We start from the raw sequence: 19,940 nt of genomic DNA, 5'->3' as shown, positions 1-19,940 counted from the left end.
AATTACTGTAGTCCAAGATCACCTCATTAAGTTCTCTCTGTTACAGAGCAGAAATATCTCTGCAGGATCAGTAAATAAACCTCGCACACTGCATCCCATGAAACAAAATCCCCATGATGAAAGACCAGATCAATTCATTATGAGTGCAGGCACCTCTGAGCACCCACGTTACCCACCTCTGCAAGGGGGAAATAAACCAGAGGCTAACAGAAAAGTGAATTTGCAGGATTCTTACTTTTCCTGAAGGTTTAAGAATCACACCTTGACACCCCCATGAGTTACACCATCCTATCACCAGCCAAGCAATGGTTAAATCATTATGAGTTCACTAAGCTTAAAGTTAGTTAATAATTATTTTCATTTACGTTAGCAAGAGCCATCTTTACAACCTTCTCTATGTATCAGTGATGCCTGCCCCTCAGCACCTTAGTTCAGGACTCTCAGAAAATAAGTTAAAGTAAAACAAAAAGTTAAAAGTAAACCAAAAAACAAACCTTTTTTTGGAGAAGGAAACGGGTGTGAAGGCACACAACACGATTCAGTCAACGACCAGGAACCTGTCATCGGGAGAACGGGGAAAGAGGTCTCTGCGCTCTAGACTGTAATATGCAGCAAGATATACTGGCTAAAATACCACGTGTTTGAAAGGAAAACTGCTCAAACCTACTTTGCAAGTTCTCCAGACACATGGGTGAAGACCATTTATTATCTCGAGTTAGCTGTGAAAGATTAGAGTTTAATATAAGATCCATTCAACCCAGGAGTCAGTCCTCTGAAGAGTTTCCTAACACCCTCATGAAGGAAGCCAGCAAACTTTGCATTGTGCCCTGAGGGCTGATAAGCTTCGTCCTTGGAAGGGAAAGTTCTTAAATTAAAGGGTCTTGGCTAAGAACTCTGCTGAACGCAAAATGGCAAGGACACAAGAAAAAACACCCACCATGCCCATGGATGCCCCACCAGAACATCATGCATGTGCCCTCAAGCCGCTAACCGAAGTCTCTAGTCTTGATACCAGACTTGACATTCACCACATTGTTCCTGAAAGTGAACAGATATTACTACTGTACCCTGACGGTGGGTGTCTCTTATCCTGAAGACCCAAACCTGGCAGGCAGCCAGCAGTAGCCTCCAAGACATATTCAAAATTAGCCCTGCCAGAAGAACACGTTACACAGCTATCGCAGATAAATTACACCCTGTCGTCTGCCAAAGCAGAGGCGGATAAACTCCTCAGGCCACCAGCACTGTGTTTTAATCAAATGTCCAAAGAGTTGATTTCTTGATATGCAAATTATGCATTAAATTACCTCAGCTTTTTTCCATGCCTTATGGACTGTAAAGAGGCAAGTGCAGTCAGTCTAGTATTCCTCTGCATCACTCAGGAAAATCCTAGGATGAGCAGCAGCTGCCTAACTCCGAGAGGAAAGAGCAAACTACTGAAGCGTAGTTCTATCCCTGACAATGTTCTCCAGCAAGCCAACAAAATCCAATATCACAATAGCAACAAAAAAAAAGCAACCCAACCCGAACCCCAAAACCCTCTATCACACAGTCACAGTACACTGAAAATAAGACCCCAAATAATCAGGCAGGGCACCTCAACACTGTACCTATTGGCGAGAACTAGAAACAAGCAATGACAACAAAACAATCCCATTTCCATGTAATGCCAAACCCCAGGGCTGGATACGTGAGACCTTTTTGACCGCAAGGGCTTCTCAAAAAACTGTACACAAAACAGCAAGTTAGAGGTGTAACAGGTAAAACTCTTCATATTACAAAGAGGTTTTTTCCATCAAAGGCCAAGCAAATACTCCTTTAAGGGCAACCAAGGTATTGCTCTTATTTAAGAAAGACCTCACATACAAGTAGGTCTGGTAACCTTCAATATTACTTCACCAGTTAAAGCTGCAGTTCAAAACAACAGCTCTTCCAAAGGCCTGCGAGGCAGTGAGAATGCAGGAATCAGCAGTCTCCTCCTAGCTGTTCAGAGAGCATGGCCCAAGAGAGACATCCAAGCAAGCCCAAATCTTCCAAAATACATTCAAAGTAGCAGAAGAATCATGCAAGTCCCACCAGCTGCGCTAAGAACTGGGCTCCAAACTACATTTCAGACCTTTGAAAATCCCCAAAGAATTCCTCACAGTGACACACTTAACAGGACACAGGTCCACAAAACCTGAAGTTTTCGAGCAGAGCAGGCTTTCAGATAAGCTTTAAGAGAAGAAACCTTCTTCTACAAGCATAATTTCCTCCATGTGTGATCATGCATATCTCAACTCTATCACCAGTCTCCAGGTTGGGACCTTTGGTCATCTGACCAAGTGGCTCTGGTCATTACAGCCATCAGGATGGTCACACATAGCCTCTTCTGGACTACAGCTAAAAAGAAAAGCCATTCCTTCAGCTAGAAGCCAAGAGAAGAAAAACCACTGAAATGCCTGTGTTTACCAGCCTGCCTGACCACATGGAAATTATTTGAGTGATTTAAAAATCAAACCCCTTTTTTCAATCACTGTTACTGCTGAGTTGGAACTATAGATATAGAGGAACCAGATTAGAGTGTCCCCAGGCCAGCACCACACATGACTTCAGGACCAGGTGAAGAGCCTGCTAGCTGGATTCAAAACTATTAACAGTCATTAAAGAAATATTCTTCATCTTGCAAATTTGGAGCAGAGATAATTAAGTCCAGTTCTCCTTGACAGGAGAAGGGGTTTCCCCTTTAGTATAGTGCATTTGCATTGTCAACAGAGAACTAAGTCCATGTGACAAGACATTCACTAACCTTTAAGCGTCCTCACATGAACTGGCAGGTCACTCTTTGTGCTGTACACATCGTCTCCTGGAGACTGACGTCTCATCAAGCTTGGGTCATTCTGGACCAGCCAGTCAGCCACTTTGCTCTCCGCAGAAATAACTTCTGTATGAGCTGGTTCCTTACTATATGGTCGTCTTTGTCTGAGTGAAAATTTAGTTACATGATCCTTTATCTTTATTTTACCGGGGGTACCATCATCAAATTCAATGGTGAAAGAGGCATGACTCTGTACAACAGGGGCTACTATAGCATCAACATCCTTTGTTGGGATCTCATGGACCTGTGTTTCTGGAGATTTTGATGGCTGCTGAAATTCTTTAGTTGGAATCTCAAAGTAACTTGGCTCTCTCCGGAAGGCAAACACAGATTGTTCTTGGGAATCTCTATAAGCAGAAATATTACCATTCAGTTCCTCTTCATGTTGGGTTATCTCTTTTGATCTTTCTATAAAAGCAGGGGGGAAAAAAAAGGCAAGAAAACCTTAAATTCACAAACATTAGCTGAAATGGATTAAAGAAAAAATATGAGTTCTGTTTTAAATAGCTTTGTACTCTGGCCTCATCACTGAAATTGGTGCTTACTGCACCGCTGCGATCTGACCAACATTTGTTATATTCACTTTGTCCTTTCTTCCACTGCTCCCCAAAGAGACAGCTGAGCACACAACATGCGCCATTGTATGTTTTGCCAGAACCTATGCGGTTGGTGGCATTTTAAGGTTTCTGTATGCCTGGGCTGATGTGGAAGGAAGATATCCTGCTCACTTTGCTGAATTCACTTACATGCACCCTTACTCAACTTTCTACAGTTCAAAGGAAAAGCTTGAGCGTGCAAAGCTAATCACAGGTATCTTTTTGCTAGATCAACACCTAATTCTGTAACATCACCAGGGATAAAACCACATCTTTTCAGTAGTGCCCAAACTTCTTCGCTAGAGGCTCACTTACTCTATTTCAACTTCTTAAGAGGGCTGCTAATCACAACCCCTCTCTGCTAGGTAAGAGATATACTGCATGTGCATCAAAATAAAAAACTTCTTCGTGCAGTACAGCATATACTTGATAGAAACACAAGGTTTACTGCACAACTGAAAAAAAGATGCATCTTCCATGCATACAGATTCACAACAACAGGAGCGATAAGACTAAATGTCTTTCAAGGAAGATGAGGTGAGAAACAGATTACTTCCACATCAACCAAATCCAGTCAATGCATCAGCCCTTGAAGTGTCTCTTAGATAGGAAACTCCCGGGAGACAGTGGACCGTTTAGGCTGGTGGGCTGCACAGGATCACAGATACAGCACTGCTGTTTAACTATGTCTCAAACAAGCTTAGAAAAGCCTTTCTCATATATACTGAATTATTCCAAACTGCCATTTCTGATGTTCAAATATTTTAGGGGAAACATTTTAGTTTTCCCTTATTCTGGTTTCACTGGCAGCAACCTACACATAGGAAAGTGCAAATACAAGTGCAAAAAAAAAACCCAAAAGTGGTAATTAAAGGCTTCACACAGTAAAGATCAAAAAGGTGCAGAAATTTTGTCCCCCCATCATCTCCCACCCCAAATCACCTCCATTACCTGGGTAATGTTCCTCTTGTCTTCTGTCCTCCTTGTTATTTGCATCATCTTCCCCCCACCAGGAGGGCTGCCCATAGAGAGGGGTGCGGTAAGTATTGGTCTCTAGGAAGAAGATAAGCAAATACTTTTACACAGAAAATATCAGTTTACCAGCTTGACAGAAGTCAACCCCATGACAAAAATGGAAAAACAGCAGGGTCAGATGAGATCATATACTTCTTACATTGCAGTTTAACAGCAGAAAATTGTACATAATAATTAATATGTTCAGGCTTCCCCCGCCCCTTTTTTTTTCTTTTTTTATTTTGTGCTGCAAGATGCTGACTCTACCTCCCTTCGCTGTCTTTCATAGCTGTGTTTCCCAAATACTGACTTTTCTCCCTCCCTAGCCTCATTATTCACAGGAATTAGAAGATTCTTGACAGGACAGACTGCAATTCAGGTGAAAATCAGACTTTTGTCCTGATCCTAACTAGGAAGACTTTAGCTCTGCCCTTTCTTGCCCCAGCAGGTACTCGGATGTTGTGAGGTCAGCCTTTTTTTCCAACTCTTCACCACTCCAACTTTAAGTGACACATATCCCACATGAGGAAATTTTTGAAGCATTACAAATTTAGGGAAAATGGTAAAAACATCTCCTCACACATACATGAACTCTTGCTCTCAAAAGCTTGAATTAAACCAACTGGATTCCAGACTCACTGCAGGACAGAGGTTTTTCTCACAGAGAAAATTCCTCTAGAAGAGGCAGACTTTTATCATTTTCTCTGCTGAAAGAACACTCACTGAAAGACCAGGGCTTTATTGCAACAACTGGTACCCAAAGGAGCTGATCCACCGCTTCTCATTTTGTCTCCCACAAAACAAGACTGTGTTTTGGCACTGCCTTGGGCCGCTGCTGTTTATGCAACAAGTAAAAAGAATACACCTCAATTTACCTGTGGTATAGCTATTATTATTATGTTTTTATAATAGTTTAAGAGAAGCAAATAAAGTAGCTTTTGTTCTTTCATCTAGAGGTGATAGAGACCCAAGGATATGTCATCAGGGGATGAGGTTAAGCTCCAGCTTTGTTAGCTGCTTCTGCCTCTACCCATAACAGCCACCAGCGCACACTTTACTGGCCATGTCTTAAACCCTGGCTCCAGCTACAGAGCCATAGCCTGGCTTCTACCGCCAGCTGCCGCTCACTCAGCTTGTGGTTTTAAAACCACATGCTGCTCTGTGTAAAGCAGCCCTCAAACAGCCCTGCAATTCTGCATTCCCTATTTTAATAGAGACATGACAGAAAGTAGTCGTTAGCATAAGGGAAGCCAGGAGAGGAAGGAGAATTAAATAATTCAAAGAAAAAAAGGCGGCTGATTTTATGCTGCTGTTTCTAAAGCTACAGACCCAGTGGCCACTACTTCAGATGTTTTTTTTTTTCTAGAATAGTTCCAAAGATATATAAGCTTATACACTGACAGTCCACAGGCAAAAATTTTGCTTTACAGATGCAGCCCACAGGCCCTTTTCAAGAGATCTTCTTAATGTTTCAAACCATGCTGCCTCCCTTCACACTGAGGATCAAAAGAGGCTGAAAGTATTGCTCTCCCTTCTGCCTAGAGTGCGTGGAAGACAAACTGTATTCCCATTATGTAGGCAGCCTTTGAAAGTTCAAAGAAGGAAGCATTTCTCACCACGAATAAATTGGAATTGCCAAGCAATACATTTCATAACTGAGGATGGGTAAAGCACTCAGGGGAAAGAGAAAGGGCGGGGGGGGGGAAACTATTCACAAGCTTGTCAATGAACAGAAGCACCGAAATGTAGGGTTTGGTCTCTGCTAGGCTGATACCTTCTGTCACCACAGCCTAGCAGAAACCCACCACCCTCTCTTCATGCCATGACTTGCCCACTAGACCCCCACACCAACTACAAAGGATCTTCTCCATCAATGTCAGGCACTTCTTTTGGTCATACACTCTCTGAAATGCAGTACTGATCTTAGGGTTGATGGCCACAAGGCAGTCAGGGCCAGGAGGAGGAGAACACCACTTTGGGTGATAGGCAAATCCACTCATTGATAACAGCCAGCTGTGTCTGAGGTAACTCATGCCTAAAATTCAACAAGGCACAGTGAAGGGCTCAGCCCTGAACATGTGAGATTTTGTATACTCATCTCAGATCAATAAAATAAATTCTGAAAGCTCATTAGTGGTTTAATTTAAGTTGATGGTGGAACAAATCCTGAGCATACTACCCTACAGATGAAATGCAAAGACCATCTTGCCCTCGACTCTCACACGAGGAGCATCATTCCCAAGCATCGGTGCTGTTATTGCTCACACCTTGCAAGGAGCTGCCTCATTACAGCTCATCTCTCCAGCACATCCAAGCCCCTCAGAGGATCCCAAAGGCCCCCTTATCTAGTAGATTCTAGTTATCTGTTCCACGAAAATTTTGTTTCCAAAGGGGCAGAAGTGAGCTAAGAGACCTCACATCATCCATCCTGCAGGACAGACTTCTTCCCAGAAGCTGCTCCAGACCCAAGATCTGTGTCCCACTTCTGTAATGGACAGAGTAGCTACTGCCTTCATCCCCCAGGAGCTTTTCTGCTACAGAGAAAAGGCAGCTAGGAGAGCAAGTCAACATCAGTCAGACTTTTCTGTTGATGGGGAACTTTGGGTTTAGAAGAAAGCTGAAGGAAAAAAAAAAAAAAGGAATTATAAAGAATAATGAGCCAGCTCCTCTGCCCTCTCAAATTTCCCCCTCTACCCTAAAGATCCCTAAGAGATGCTTGGAAATTCCCCAAATTCCCACTCTGACAAAAGCTAGCACAAAGCCAAAACCCCAGGGCACATCAAGAAGCACCTACAGAGAGCGCATCAGGTTGGGCAGAGTGCCCCAACCAGGGGCTGCCAGGCTGGGAGCCACTCTGCCGTCGCGCTCACTGCATGGCAGCAGCAGGTCTCTCCTGCCCCGCTGGGGCACGACGCAGAGCTCACGGCCCCCCCCGCAACACCCTGTCACAGCGTGGGTAAGACATCTGCTCGTATCTGTGGGGTTTTTTTCATTCCTTCCCTCTCCCAGCCTCCACAATAAACTGGAACCTCATTCTAAAGACTGCAAAAAGCACAAATGGGAAGCTGAGGAGTCAGTATCTTGCTATCTGGGGACAGTTTCAATATTTTAAGAGCAATTAATGTTTCCACTGAGCCTTCAGATTAATTTGCATTCTGAATAACATTATCAAGTGGCACAGACACACTCATTCTTGGCTACTGCTGAAAGTGGCCAGATCCTGAACCAGAGTAAAGTTTCCATGCCTTCAGAAGAACGACATGAATTTGCTGCCTTGCTCATGTCAGAAGCTTCTGTCCCTTCTAATTTGCCAGTATAACCAACCTGACACCTCTCCCTGCTCCAGCTCTAACACAATACTGGGGGGGGCGGGGCGGCACAGGAAGCATGATCAGGAGGCAGCTAAACCAGATGGCTGTGACAGAAACAGGCCAGGGAGCAGCTACACATACAGTTGTGCCAGGGTGCTTTGCTCTTCACCAGCTGGGATGCATTTTGGGTACCAACCTCAACCTGGATGTGCAGCATCCAGAGCAGCATGTCTGCCTGTGTCCCACAACAGCCATACCAACTACCCTGAAGCCACCACCTGTCTGTTCTATTTTAGTGTAAGATGGAAACTCTTGCAAGAGGAGACTCAGGGCTTGCCCGAGTCAGTGGTGAAGTGAGAAACACCACTGAAAAGTAACTGTTCAGTCATTTTAATGACATGAGTCTTCCTCCAATTGATGGCAGCTCGTTACCACCTCTCTCTACTCCGTGCCAGGCTGCCCAGATGGTCCAATTCATTTAGACATATTTCTTGGCTCATCAATTCAGGCAGACAGCCCGAAAACCATCCTTTTAGATAACTGAATTGAGGTCAGCACAGCTATTCAGCCAGGCAAATACTGAGCTACCAGTGACAGTGTAATACAGAGAAGACCACTGATATACACATGTTCTGCTGCCAGGTTTCAGTCTTTGGGGCAGTCACTCAAAAGAAAAAGTGAAGGCTGTTTTAGCACAGAACAAGAGGTGTCCATTTGTTTAACAAGTCTGACAAGAACATGGCCTGTTAAATTAATACAGAACTATTGATCACCTGAAGGACAGGCACCACAACTTCAGAAAATGAGACATGTCAATAAAAAGGATGTATTTATGGAGAAATGAATCACATAGAACAACAAAAGGGCAGGACCAAAAATACAGTCCAGCTGATAAAAGGGAAAGTAGAAAGCCTGCATTAGTGCTGCTTTCTATCAGTGTGTGGGCAGAAGAGCTTTCAGCACGAGCACGCAGCTCCCACCGCAGAGGGGTCTGATTTCCCTTGAAGGGGTCCTGTGGTCAGGACAGAACTGAGGGCTGCGCTTTGCCCAGGTCCTCACAAAGCTTCAAACCGTCACGAGAAACAGCAACAGCAGATTTCTTTGCTGACAGAAGCACATGCAGCTTTGAAGCTGTCTACAGTAAGTCATAACAAAACCATGAGAAATCCAGCTTGCTTTAAGTCAAACTGTTTTTGATTCATTATTAATAACAATAATGTCCATCTTCAGAAGATGCAGAGTAGGCTTCTTATGGCAGAGGCCGGGGGGGGGGGGGGGGGAGGGGGAGATGATCTAGCTATAACATTTTAAAATTAATTCTTTACATCTCTGCTTTTTAACTCCTCTGCAAAATAGAAAATTCAGACCTAGCAGGAATAACCATAAAGCAATTCTCTGACTCTTTGCTGCAATATTTATTTCACATGTGTGTGGCAAACCTAAGCCCTGGTCTTCTGTACCTGCTGTGATCTTACACAGATCCCAGAGGCTTTCAAATCAGGCTGATAATCACAAATTTATTTGTATCAATTACATGGCCAAACCTTCAACGTGCTGCAGGTACCACCACCCTAGCTCAGACTAAAAGCAGATACACCACCACCACTCCCCTAAATTAAAGGCTAGGGTAGAGCTGTGCGTCTAAATAGTTATTACCATGATCTCATGGGGAAAGCAGCCGAAGACCATGGAAACCACTTCACAACTGGGCACAACTCCCATTGCCTCTGTCCACACTGTCTGCTGACCTCAGCCCCGGACACCAACAAGACTTTCAAGTTAGCCACTCTGTTGAGAGGACTCCCTAATGACACTGACGCTAACCCAGCCAGCAAGCCTATTTCACAGATCCTGGGAGAAGCTCAAGTCCTGCTCCTGCAGTCGGTAATTCCCATTTCAGATGGACACTGCAGGCAGCCTCCACCCCTGGAAACTCACACCTGCAGCAGTTTCTCAGAGGTCAGTCATCAGACTCAGCATTATCTGGTGCCATCAGCCTGTGAGGGCTTTAAAAAAAAAAAAAAAAGAAAAAATTAAGATCAGCCTGAGGATTAACTATGTGTTGAGAACAGAAGACCACAAAGTAGCTTATCTTATCCAGTACCTCAGCTCAGGTAGCAACAGACGGGGATTGTGACAGTCTTAAAATCTGCTCAGTTCAAGGCTGTACCTGGCCTCCTGATCACTTAAGGCTTTAAACACAGGAGCTGATAGCTATTTTTAGCATTAACTAAGCTGAACTGTGGGCACTCTTCTTATTCATATCCATATCCAACCCACAGAGCTTGCCAAGCTCCTTGCCTCAAACATTTCAAAGAGACTGATGATTTTCTGATTACAGGCAACATACACCCAAAAGCTGCAAGTTCAACAGCATACAGACTAAATGGCTGAGCTGTTCCCCATTCACTCCCCCAGATCTCTTTATCCTCAGCCCCTCGCCTCCTCCCATTTCTAAGCAGCTCTAATTGTTCACATTGTTTTGTTAAACATTTTCCCTGAAAGCTTGCATTCCCTCTGCCTCCTTTCCACCCAGGCCCTGGGAAGCGATCCTTCTAAAGGCTTTTGTCACCCCAGACCTTGCTTTAATTAGTCAATGCAAATTCCTAAATACCTACAGGCTTAGCAAAACAGCTCTTTCCCAAAGTCTCTTTCTGCTGCCACTAAGCAAGCTCGCTCCCCCTAAGAGTACTACATTCTTCTTTCCACTAATCATTTTAAATTGCTGCCACTACTCCAAGCAACCAAGGAGAAACTGTGCATGTGTGCAGCTGAAGACAAGGTGAATTAGTCACATCGCAGATGAAACAGGGACCAACTGATCATTCTGCTCATGCGACAGAGATGCTTTTTGGAGAGTAAGGCACCGATTTAATGCTCAGGCTCCCTCTCTTGCTTCCACAGGCTTCAGTCCAATTCAGCAAAATACTTCCAACAAAAAGCCCTGAATTCCTCCACTTCACAGATTTTTTTGGTTTTATATCTGTCCATCAGTCCCACTGCACATGACATACTTCAGCACTGGCCCCCTAATAAATTCTCACAGCCCTTTTTGCCTTAGACCTATGGTCTGTGCCCACTAACAATGACAGAAACGTAACGCAGGTCTGCAAACCACACACTGGAGAAATGGGTCACCTTGCTGAAGAGTCACTCGGCGTCCTGACTTTGAAGATGTTCCAAATATCAAGCCCTTACACGATGTAGGTTAAAACCAACCTGTGTATTTTGGAAGGCAGCAAGAATAAAAATGAGAATGCTCATGCAACCAGGCAGCAGCAAACTCAAACTGGTTCCAGTGACTGGCAATGCTTTTCAAGAACCTGATGCACCTTGAAAGGCAGCCGGGGAGCTCTCCCCACAGTGAGGTTCACCTCCTCTCACCCTCTGCAGCGTCATGGTTAATCATCACCAACTTCATCCCTTTGCGAGGCAAAGTCACAAACACCACATCCATGGTGAAGGGCAACACACAGACACAGCTAAAGGAACACAGAGAAAGCTTTGCAGTGCAGAAAATAGGACTCACGCACACGGGTGTGTGTGCATGTGCTTCCACACACAGCGGGAGGTAACAACAAGACCAGGCAAAAAGACGACGCTGGTTTAGTGCATTCTGTCAGCTTAGAGGGATTTTCATAAAGACAATACATAGGAGATTAAGGTCAGCCAACCCACTCCAGTTAGTTATCAGGAAACCTTAATGGATTTACCCGAAGTTGTACACATTTCTAGAAAGCTGCTGTATCTATCTCTAGGTCACTTCGCCCAAGGTGCTGTCTCACTCTTTCACTTGCCCATCCTGTTCCCTCCAAACACCTCTCTGGTCCGTCCTCCAACAGACCCAGTGGACAGCCTCTCTGCTAACCCTAAAGCTTTCCAAATGCTCTGCCATCCTGGTGCCACACGACCACCGCTGGCAGTCATGCGTCACTGGGATACTTTAAAACCATATTTGTTCCTCCCATGCATCATCAAGCTTTAGAAGGCCACCGACTGACAGCTGAGCTGAACTGGGGAGAGACCTGCCAGGGCAGTACATACAGGAGGTAGGAAGTGGGGTGAGACAAGATTGCTGGGGAGGTCTTGGCCCACCATGACAGGGAAGAGGGAGGAAGCCAGTCTGACAAAGGGTCTTTAAAGGAAGGCAACAGTGAGTAAAGAAATGGCGAACAGAAGGAATTTTTCAAATGGAAAAGGTTTGCAGCTGAGGAACAGTGAACCTGAAGAAAACGCCTCCCAGTTTGGCAGTCAGTTTCAATCCCACATACTGGCACATCAGGAAATACAACCATTTAAGACCATACAGGGCTTTTTAAAAGAAATGGCTTATTGCTTCTTTGCCTGCCTGCCAGCACCACGCCACAGCAGCCATACATTTTCTACTCTGAGTCACCGCCTCTGTTCAAATACCAGCTCACGATTAGAAAATTAAAAATAGACCAGACAGGTGCCAAAGAACTTACCAAACCTGCTCGGCCCACAGGTTCTCCAGCACACACGCAGCAACAAGGCATGCGTGAACCATCATGCCAGCTGACTTTTTTTTGGAGGCTGCATCTCCAAAAATGGAGAGTCTGAAATACTCAGAGGTTTAGAAAGATGACCCTTCTGGAACTGCTCCTAGGCTCAACCCACAACACTGTACTGTCAGAATCATGACCCAGTGCAGGGCTCAAGCTGCGCTTTCTTCCAAATCTTGATTAACTGGTTCCCAAGCAAGTACCTGTAATTGCTTTCTTCTCTCCTTTCTCCAGCTTTGCTTGCGGAGACTCAGGGTAGACACCGTGCTCCATGGGCTGCTCCGCCCTCTTCATTGCCGTGCCTTTGTAATTCATCTGAAGTTGGCTGGTGTACTTCTCATGCTGCAGAGACACAAGCAACAGTTTCAGGGTGCCCGTGCGATCTGTGTGCTAGCCCATGGACGAGATAAACCACCCTCCCCACAGACCGCAGCTATGTTCTGCAACAGAAAGAAAGCACTCCTGAGTAGAGACTACAGGACAGCAGAAATGCCAGCTGAGACGCTTTCCAATACCCCATTTTGAAGACATTAAGTGACAATTCTAGTCCATGAGAAGGTCACTGTGACTTAGCTCTGCAAAACAGATAATTAGGAAACCCTTTAAAGAACAAACTGAGAAGAATGAGAACTTAGGCCATTTTCCATTCAGGATTCAAATCCTGAAATCCCCCTTGTTCTTAAAGCAACATTATAAATTCTTTCAGGGCACTCATCTACATTATCTCAGTTTTTCAGCAAAGGCAATTAAAATATTTTAATTATTTCTCTCCAAACCCTCTCTCCAGCTAGGAAAGTGATTCTGCCTTAAAACAGGCTCCACATTAACATAGTAAATGAGCTATCTAAAAGTGGGTTTATTACAAGTAAATTAATAAAAGGGTGCACCCATCCAGATTACCCCTGAGTAAACTGAATAAATCATTTGCCCAATTCTAGCTGTTACATTTCTGACCCTCTCCAAGTCCCAAACATGGAACCAGGGCTAAGAAGACAGTATCTGCTGGCCAAGAGGTGATGCTTGGCACTGATAGCCCAGTCCCTCAGCTGAACATGACACCTTTCTTGCCTAGAGGGGGTTGCTTTTCTGCCTTATATAAGAGGATGCTTGAACATTTCATACTTATTACCAAAGTCTTTGTTTTGAAAACACCTCACTGGTAAGCGTACTGCTCAGTAAGTAAAAATTGGGAGCTTGAAGGCAAAAATAAGATGATACACAGGAATAAATTAAGCAAACTTCAGCCTGCTGGAGGAAGTGTGATGGAGCTGGCCTAAGTCACCATGCTCAGAAAAGGCATCTGCACTCCACTTCTGGGAGGGAACAAGCTTCATCCACAAACTAATGTGCTGACTGTTCTTTAATACATTACTGATTTAGTAGCCTTTTTTTGTTGGCAGTCATGAAATCATAAATAACTTCATGTTAGCACAGGGATAAGAGAGATCAGAGCTGAGATAACTGGGAAATGGATCTCTCCTCAAAGGAAGGTTTTATTAAGTCCCAGTCCAAGGAGAGCCTCACATTGTGGAACATTTCACTGCCATCAGGAGCATTTTAATATTTCAGTCTGCTTGACCATTACTAAAACACTTAAAAGTTTTAAAAATGCACCTACACCCAGACACACTTACCTTTAATGCTTCTTCTGGGACTTTGTGTTGAATCTGCTCCAGGACATACATGTTCGAATGTGCAGAATTTGTTAAGGAAATGGCAAAGCAATTGGATGGACAGAGAAATTTAGCATTTAGTCACAGAAAGAAAAGAAGATCATAAAACCAGAGAAACTTAAAATACGCAGGGAACTAAATGTTGCCTGTGCTGCATCCCACCATAGTCTTTGTTGTGTACGCTTTGTAAGAGAGCACACAATCACGTCTGCTTGCCAGACCCATGCCAGACAAGGCAGAGACACGGGGAGCAGGGCAGGAGAAGCTTGGGGGAGCACTAGCAGCTCTGTGCAGGACCCAGGGGAACAAACCAAGCCCTGACTCAACTCATACCCTGCTCCCCTCCACCCTGCTGGCAGCTCCAGGCAGACCACTCTCTCCCCATGGTATGCTGGCCAAAATGGGGCAATCTTGCCTGCTCTGGACAAGGGAACAGTGGAGTTCAACCCAGGAATGCCTGGGGCTATGATGCTCTCCTGCTCTGACAAGGCCTTTCAGCCACTGCAGTTTCCTAGATGAAAAGTAAATCAGATCATGAGCTGCTATGACCTCTTAGGGAGGGAGTCGTTCAACATGGTTGAGCCCAGGCAATAATCCCCAGCAACACTGAAGGGGGGAAAAAAAAAAAGCAGCATCTGGCAATACCGTCATGAACAACCCGATCAGCACAGCACAGAGCAGGGGGGAGGAAAAAGGAAAGATGGAAAATGTTAGACTAAAAATAAACCAAGTGATACTGGCATAGCAGGGAAACTCCGCACAGTCTGTAAGTGAAACTGTAAATGGAAAAGAGACAAATGCTCTTATGCAACAGTGCACAGCTGACTTGGAGACCTCAGGAGATGCTGCCATCCACACAGAGCTGAACGCGGTATGCACAGAAAGCACTGCTATCGAGTGGCACTGAAGCAGCAAAGGAGAGGAGATTGTAACTGCCATAGCAACTACGCTGAAGTAAAAGGATGACTCTAAAACCTTCATTCTTTAAAGTTTTCCTGTTGCAAGTAATAAATTCTATAATTCATAAATGCCATCATTCATTTCACATTAATATCCATGTAAGGGCTGCAGGACTAAACACTTCTGCTTAGTGCTCAAAACTGCTTTCTATAAAAAGTTTAAACCTGTATTGCAGCCATTAAATCTACCCACGCTCTAGGCACTGGCTTATGCCTTTGCTAGACTGGAGTTCACAGCAAATCTTCTACAAGTTTCCCCACACATCTAGAGACCAGAAGACCCATGACCAGCTACATCAAAAACACATTTGCAAATTTGCAAAGTCAAGAAAAGCTAGAACTGAGGTTGCCTGTAGGACTGTAACAGGCTTCATCACATGTGCACTGAGACGCCACAAATAATGACATGGTCCCAGATGACAGTGCTCTTTCACTGGGCAGCACTCAGTAAGGGGCTACTCATTATTTTTTCCCCCCATGTATGCTTGAACCCTCATCAACTGCACCCTGTTCAAATACCGATCTGAAGACAAATAATCTGTCTCCTTTTTTTATTATTAAAAAAAGATTCAGCAACTACCTCTCTTAAAAAAAAAAACAAACAAACCAAACAAAACAACAACAGAACACAAAAACCACTGTGGAGCAAGGATTTGTTTTTTCTGAAATGGCAAAAGGCAGAGCAAGACCAAGACAAAAAATATGATCCTACACAAGGCCTAGAAAACCCTCACTTCCAGCAGATCCAGGACTTAACCCACATCAGTTTAAGCATTCCTGTTGCAACAGTGAGTGCTCCTGGCACAGTCACTGCTTAGAGCTGAGGTACCCAGACCCCTGGAAGACCGGGGAGGCTCAACTTCTCTTTGCTGCTTCAGCTCTCTGGGCTCTGGCAAGGTTTGGAGTATTTCAAGGGCTACAGCACAGCCAAGCACAAACTGATTATTTCAGGGGCAACAAAAGGCACAAGAATGTGGCCTTGGGGTCAAGGATGCACGAGAGTTTTCCAGCCAAATGCTTCCTTCCCCACCCCCCAATGGTAAAACTTAGTCTCTGCCTCTGTTCTCAGAAATGTCTGGACTGTTTTAACTGAAATTTCCCCACAAATTAAAAGAAACCTGGAGAAGACACTTACTGCTTCTAAATTCAACCTAAGTGGGTAAAGTTTGGCAGATAGAAGCAACTGAAAAAACATGAAAAAAAGGATTAGACTACATGAAAAGGCAGCAATAGGAGCCTCTACTTACCACTTGCTCTGTGGGCTTACAAAGGCATTTCAACATTTATGCTTATAACCAGTCATACAGTCACATCAGGATAAAAAGGAAAGGAATGAAGGCAAAGGTGTTTTAGCAGGATTTGTGACTCTGTAAACAAAGCAGTAACTGCATCCAGCCTCCCTCAATAGAGGTGAAATTTGCTATTGCTGATGAGAGATTTACTCTTTCATTTTGTGGCAGAGGCAATTTGCACAGAGAAACTTCAATCCACACAGAGTCAAGGGTCTGACCGCAAGCCCCAAGGCTAAATGTTTAAGGCTGAAGACCTGCAAATTGTCTGAAAGCAAAAGTTTGGGTGAAATGATTAACAAAAACACACAAGTTAAATGGGGAAAAAAAAAAAGAAGGAAGATTTTAGTTCATACAAAAGCATATGAAATACATTAGCTCCCCAGCTGGTACCAGCTACAGTTGCCATCCAATAAAAAGGAAAAATGCAACCCTTGCTTTGAAAGAGACTGAAGAGGCCTGTGCACAGTCATCACCTCACAGTCACTACTGCCAGTGCAGGGCCTGATTGAAAGTCATGAAGGTAGCAGGCATCATGATTAATATGCTCTGAATAAGGTCCATGGTAGAGAAACAAAAGGTTATGAGCCATCCAAAGGCTCCAGGAGGCAAAACAAACAGCCTTACTCATTAGTCACAATTAGCACTGTTAACTCTCCATGCAGCAGAGCACAAAACCCAATCAAAGACTGCGTCCCCCTCCCTCTTCAGACAAGAAGGATATCATAGCCAAAGCGAATGACATCATTCAGTTTTAGGGTGATGTACTTCTGGTCAGGAATCCTCACGTCATTGACGAATGTCTGCAAGAAAGAAGCACAGGAATGGTTTTTGACTGAGTGTATCAAGGTGGTGCATCTCAGATGGCCAGGGCTCCTGGAGGGCACCCATGCCCATCTGCCAACGGCACTGCACACACTCAGGGTGCACTAGCACGAAGTCAGCCAGGCGAGGAGCTAAGTTCCCTAGAAAAATCAGCACCAGCAAGTAGCTCCCATGGGCAAGTTAGAGCACCCCAATTACGCTTCAAAGCAAGGTGCTCTGAAGGAACCTCTAGGGAGATTTACCTTTCCATCAACTGCATATGAAATTTTAGTCCCCAACTTGAACACATAAATGAGGTGCCTGAAGTTAGAAACTTTAGATGCTCTTGGTTCTCCTCCGCCCTTCACAACTAGCAAGAGCAGCAAACAGTGCAACTCATACTCTAATTATTGAGCTGGGAATCAGCTTTCCGCCGGATGTCAAACAAGACTGGTGTCAGCCCCAAGGCCTGGTAATTTAACAAGCAAAGCCTATCACAGAGGAAGGGGAAAATGAAAATGCACAGGAAAACAAGCATTTGCAGTGGCACCACCATGATGTCTGAGGCCACATTGTCCAAGACACCATATATCAGTACAACAGGCCTCTCACACAAAAGACTTGCATATTTGGTTTTCCTATGCTCCCGGCAGTTAATTGAGGCCCAAAGAAACTAAGTCATCCTTATAAAGGTGCAGGATATGTACTTCATATCTGTATACTGTATATCTGTACTTCATAGCTGTGAACGAATGCCTTGGATGTCTCAGATACCTGCTTTCCAAGGGGACCCCTGAAGGAACAATTCTCACAGAACAACACAGGAACAAATCAAGCACTCATGGACATCTTTCACAAATAAACGTGTGTACTTTTGTAATAACCCGGGCCAAATAAAAATAAATCAGGAACTCAGTTGTAGAATCACCAGCGTGCTGACGGGGATTAAGCACTCAGCTGCAGCTGGGACAGTCACAGACATCAAGGTGGGATTCACCCATCCTCATGGACCAGGAACCTGCTGCTGGGGCTTTGTAGCCTCAATATTCAAATGCAGCTATGCTCTGATGACTCAAAATTAAGCTGGAAAATGAATTCACATGCCTTCACCACCGAGGCACAGTCTTCTGCCTTCTCACCTCAGCCAAACCAAACATGCATGATAAGACCAAGTATTAACCACAGGGGAAAAATAAATGCTAGAGTAGGAAACTAGAAGCTCAGCAGACAACAGCCCCCAGCTTCCTGGCAATTTACAGAAGAGCTTGGGAACAGGCCGGTAATTTCCAAATAAAAGCAGTGAAGCTAGTTAAAAGGCACAGAATTCCTATTTGCATGAAATTTTTAAATATTTAAAAATCCCACAACAGTCAGATCTGGAATAGGAATAATTATTTGCTGAATTTTCTGCAAAACAAGAAAACACATTTTGATTTTGTTACCTATTAGTCCATGGTTACTTCAAATAAAATCATCTAAGGAAACTGCTTATTACAGCTAGAAATGCTACCTTCAAAACCAAGAGAGCCTTAATAGAGACTGCAGAATTAGCTGAACATTATAATAAAAACAATACAAAACATTTTGACAATTAATATGAACCAGATTATCCAGCAAAGCCATATAATGTATTGTTGACAAGCCATAAAGTAAATACAAAATAAAAGCAAATTCTGAAAATGGAATTAAAATCAAGGTCCTCCAAAGTTAGTTCTTTAGTTTCAGGGGGGAAAACAAGTTTTCATGAAAGTTTTCAAGTAAGGACCTATGTTTCTTTCACACAAAATAAATTCAGTTTGGCCACAACAGTCTTCAACAGTAGCATGTTTGACCAGCTGCAGAAGACAGGCACTAGTATAACTCCTTTTACTCCACTGCCCCTGTCAGCACAAGTCTATTATTAAAATGTAAATTCATATGCTTTAGCATGTAAAGATATTAGAGAATTAGCGGTACAAGCCTTCCTTCTCTTGCAAGCAGAATCTTCAGCTGCTATTTTGCCACCATGAGTTAAATACCACAGGTTTCGAACGAGGGATCCAGCTCATTCAAAAGGGAGCCCAGACCAGTTACTGAAAATATTCCCATTCCAGTAGGGCTCTGTGCCTTCAGCTATCAGGCTGAGAAGGATTAACACTCGGTTCTTGCTGTTTTCAGATGCCTGAAGAGGCAGAACACTTAAGGTCTGCTTTAGCCACTGTGTTTTTACAAGTTTCTGGGTTTGTCTTGTGGTTTTGTGGCTGTGATGGTGGAGGGCTTCTCTTTCTAAGCCCAAAACAATGACTGCAGTAAAACCCCTACTGGGAAGACAATTATGTGAATCTAGCTTAGACCTGCTCCAGCAGAGGAATAGCTCCACTGGTATGAACAAACAGCCAAAAAAGAGGCATGTCATGACATTACGACAGTTTAAAGTACGATGGCATATTTAAAAATCACAGAATTTAGGTGGGCAGACAAAGCCCTCACTGAGCTGGCTAGCACCGCAGCATGAATCAGGACCAGAGCAAGGGTTAAGATTCAGGCAGGCTCAGCTCCCTGTTCCAGGCTTGTATTATCCCTTGGTCTTCAAACAAACCAGGTTCAAGGCAGGCAAAAGAGCAATTTTTGTTATGTAAGAAAAAAAGAGGTGGTTTTAAATATTTTATCCCCAAAGAAATTAAATGTCTCATCATCCCATAAATCACTCCTTACACTGGCAACTGAATTGCCAGAAGGTCACCCTGCTCATGCTGAACAGTTGCTCCAGAATCTTCACCAGTTTAGTGTTAACATCCCCAAAATAAGGCTGAATTTATCTCCTCCTCTTTTGCAAGAGGCTCTATGATTTTGTGAGCCCTGAAACATTCCACAAGGACACAGGAAGAAAGGGAAAAAGAAATACAATATTCACCAAAGCTTTCCTCTTCTAAGA

General features: G+C 44.0%; 1 protein-coding gene across 10 annotated transcripts in view; it reads right to left on the bottom strand.

Moving 5' to 3' along the window:
* The window catches only part of CEP170B (centrosomal protein 170B), a 60,495-nt gene that overhangs the window by 26,417 nt on the left and 14,138 nt on the right, over window positions 1-19,940 (bottom strand). For 5 of the 10 annotated variants that reach the window (XM_064460904.1, XM_064460906.1, XM_064460908.1 and 2 more), the window contains exons 4-9: window positions 16,939-17,025; window positions 13,936-13,986; window positions 12,505-12,643; window positions 4,405-4,506; window positions 2,789-3,265; window positions 495-557 (exon numbers count right to left, since the gene is read on the bottom strand). In XM_064460904.1, the coding sequence (XP_064316974.1) occupies window positions 495-557; window positions 2,789-3,265; window positions 4,405-4,506; window positions 12,505-12,643; window positions 13,936-13,986; window positions 16,939-17,025 (919 nt within the window). Of the gene's footprint in view, window positions 1-494; window positions 1,498-2,788; window positions 3,266-4,404; window positions 4,507-12,504; window positions 12,644-13,935; window positions 13,987-16,938; window positions 17,026-19,940 lie in introns of those variants that run through there. The other 5 variants (XM_064460907.1, XM_064460911.1, XM_064460912.1 and 2 more) reach the window with 2 other exon arrangements.

The sequence above is a fragment of the Phalacrocorax carbo genome, chromosome 9 (genome assembly GCF_963921805.1).
Source record: "Phalacrocorax carbo chromosome 9, bPhaCar2.1, whole genome shotgun sequence".
Taxonomy (NCBI): Eukaryota; Metazoa; Chordata; class Aves; order Suliformes; family Phalacrocoracidae; genus Phalacrocorax; species Phalacrocorax carbo.
Note: the sequence above shows the minus strand (reverse complement) of the source record. Positions and strands in the feature narration are given on the sequence as shown.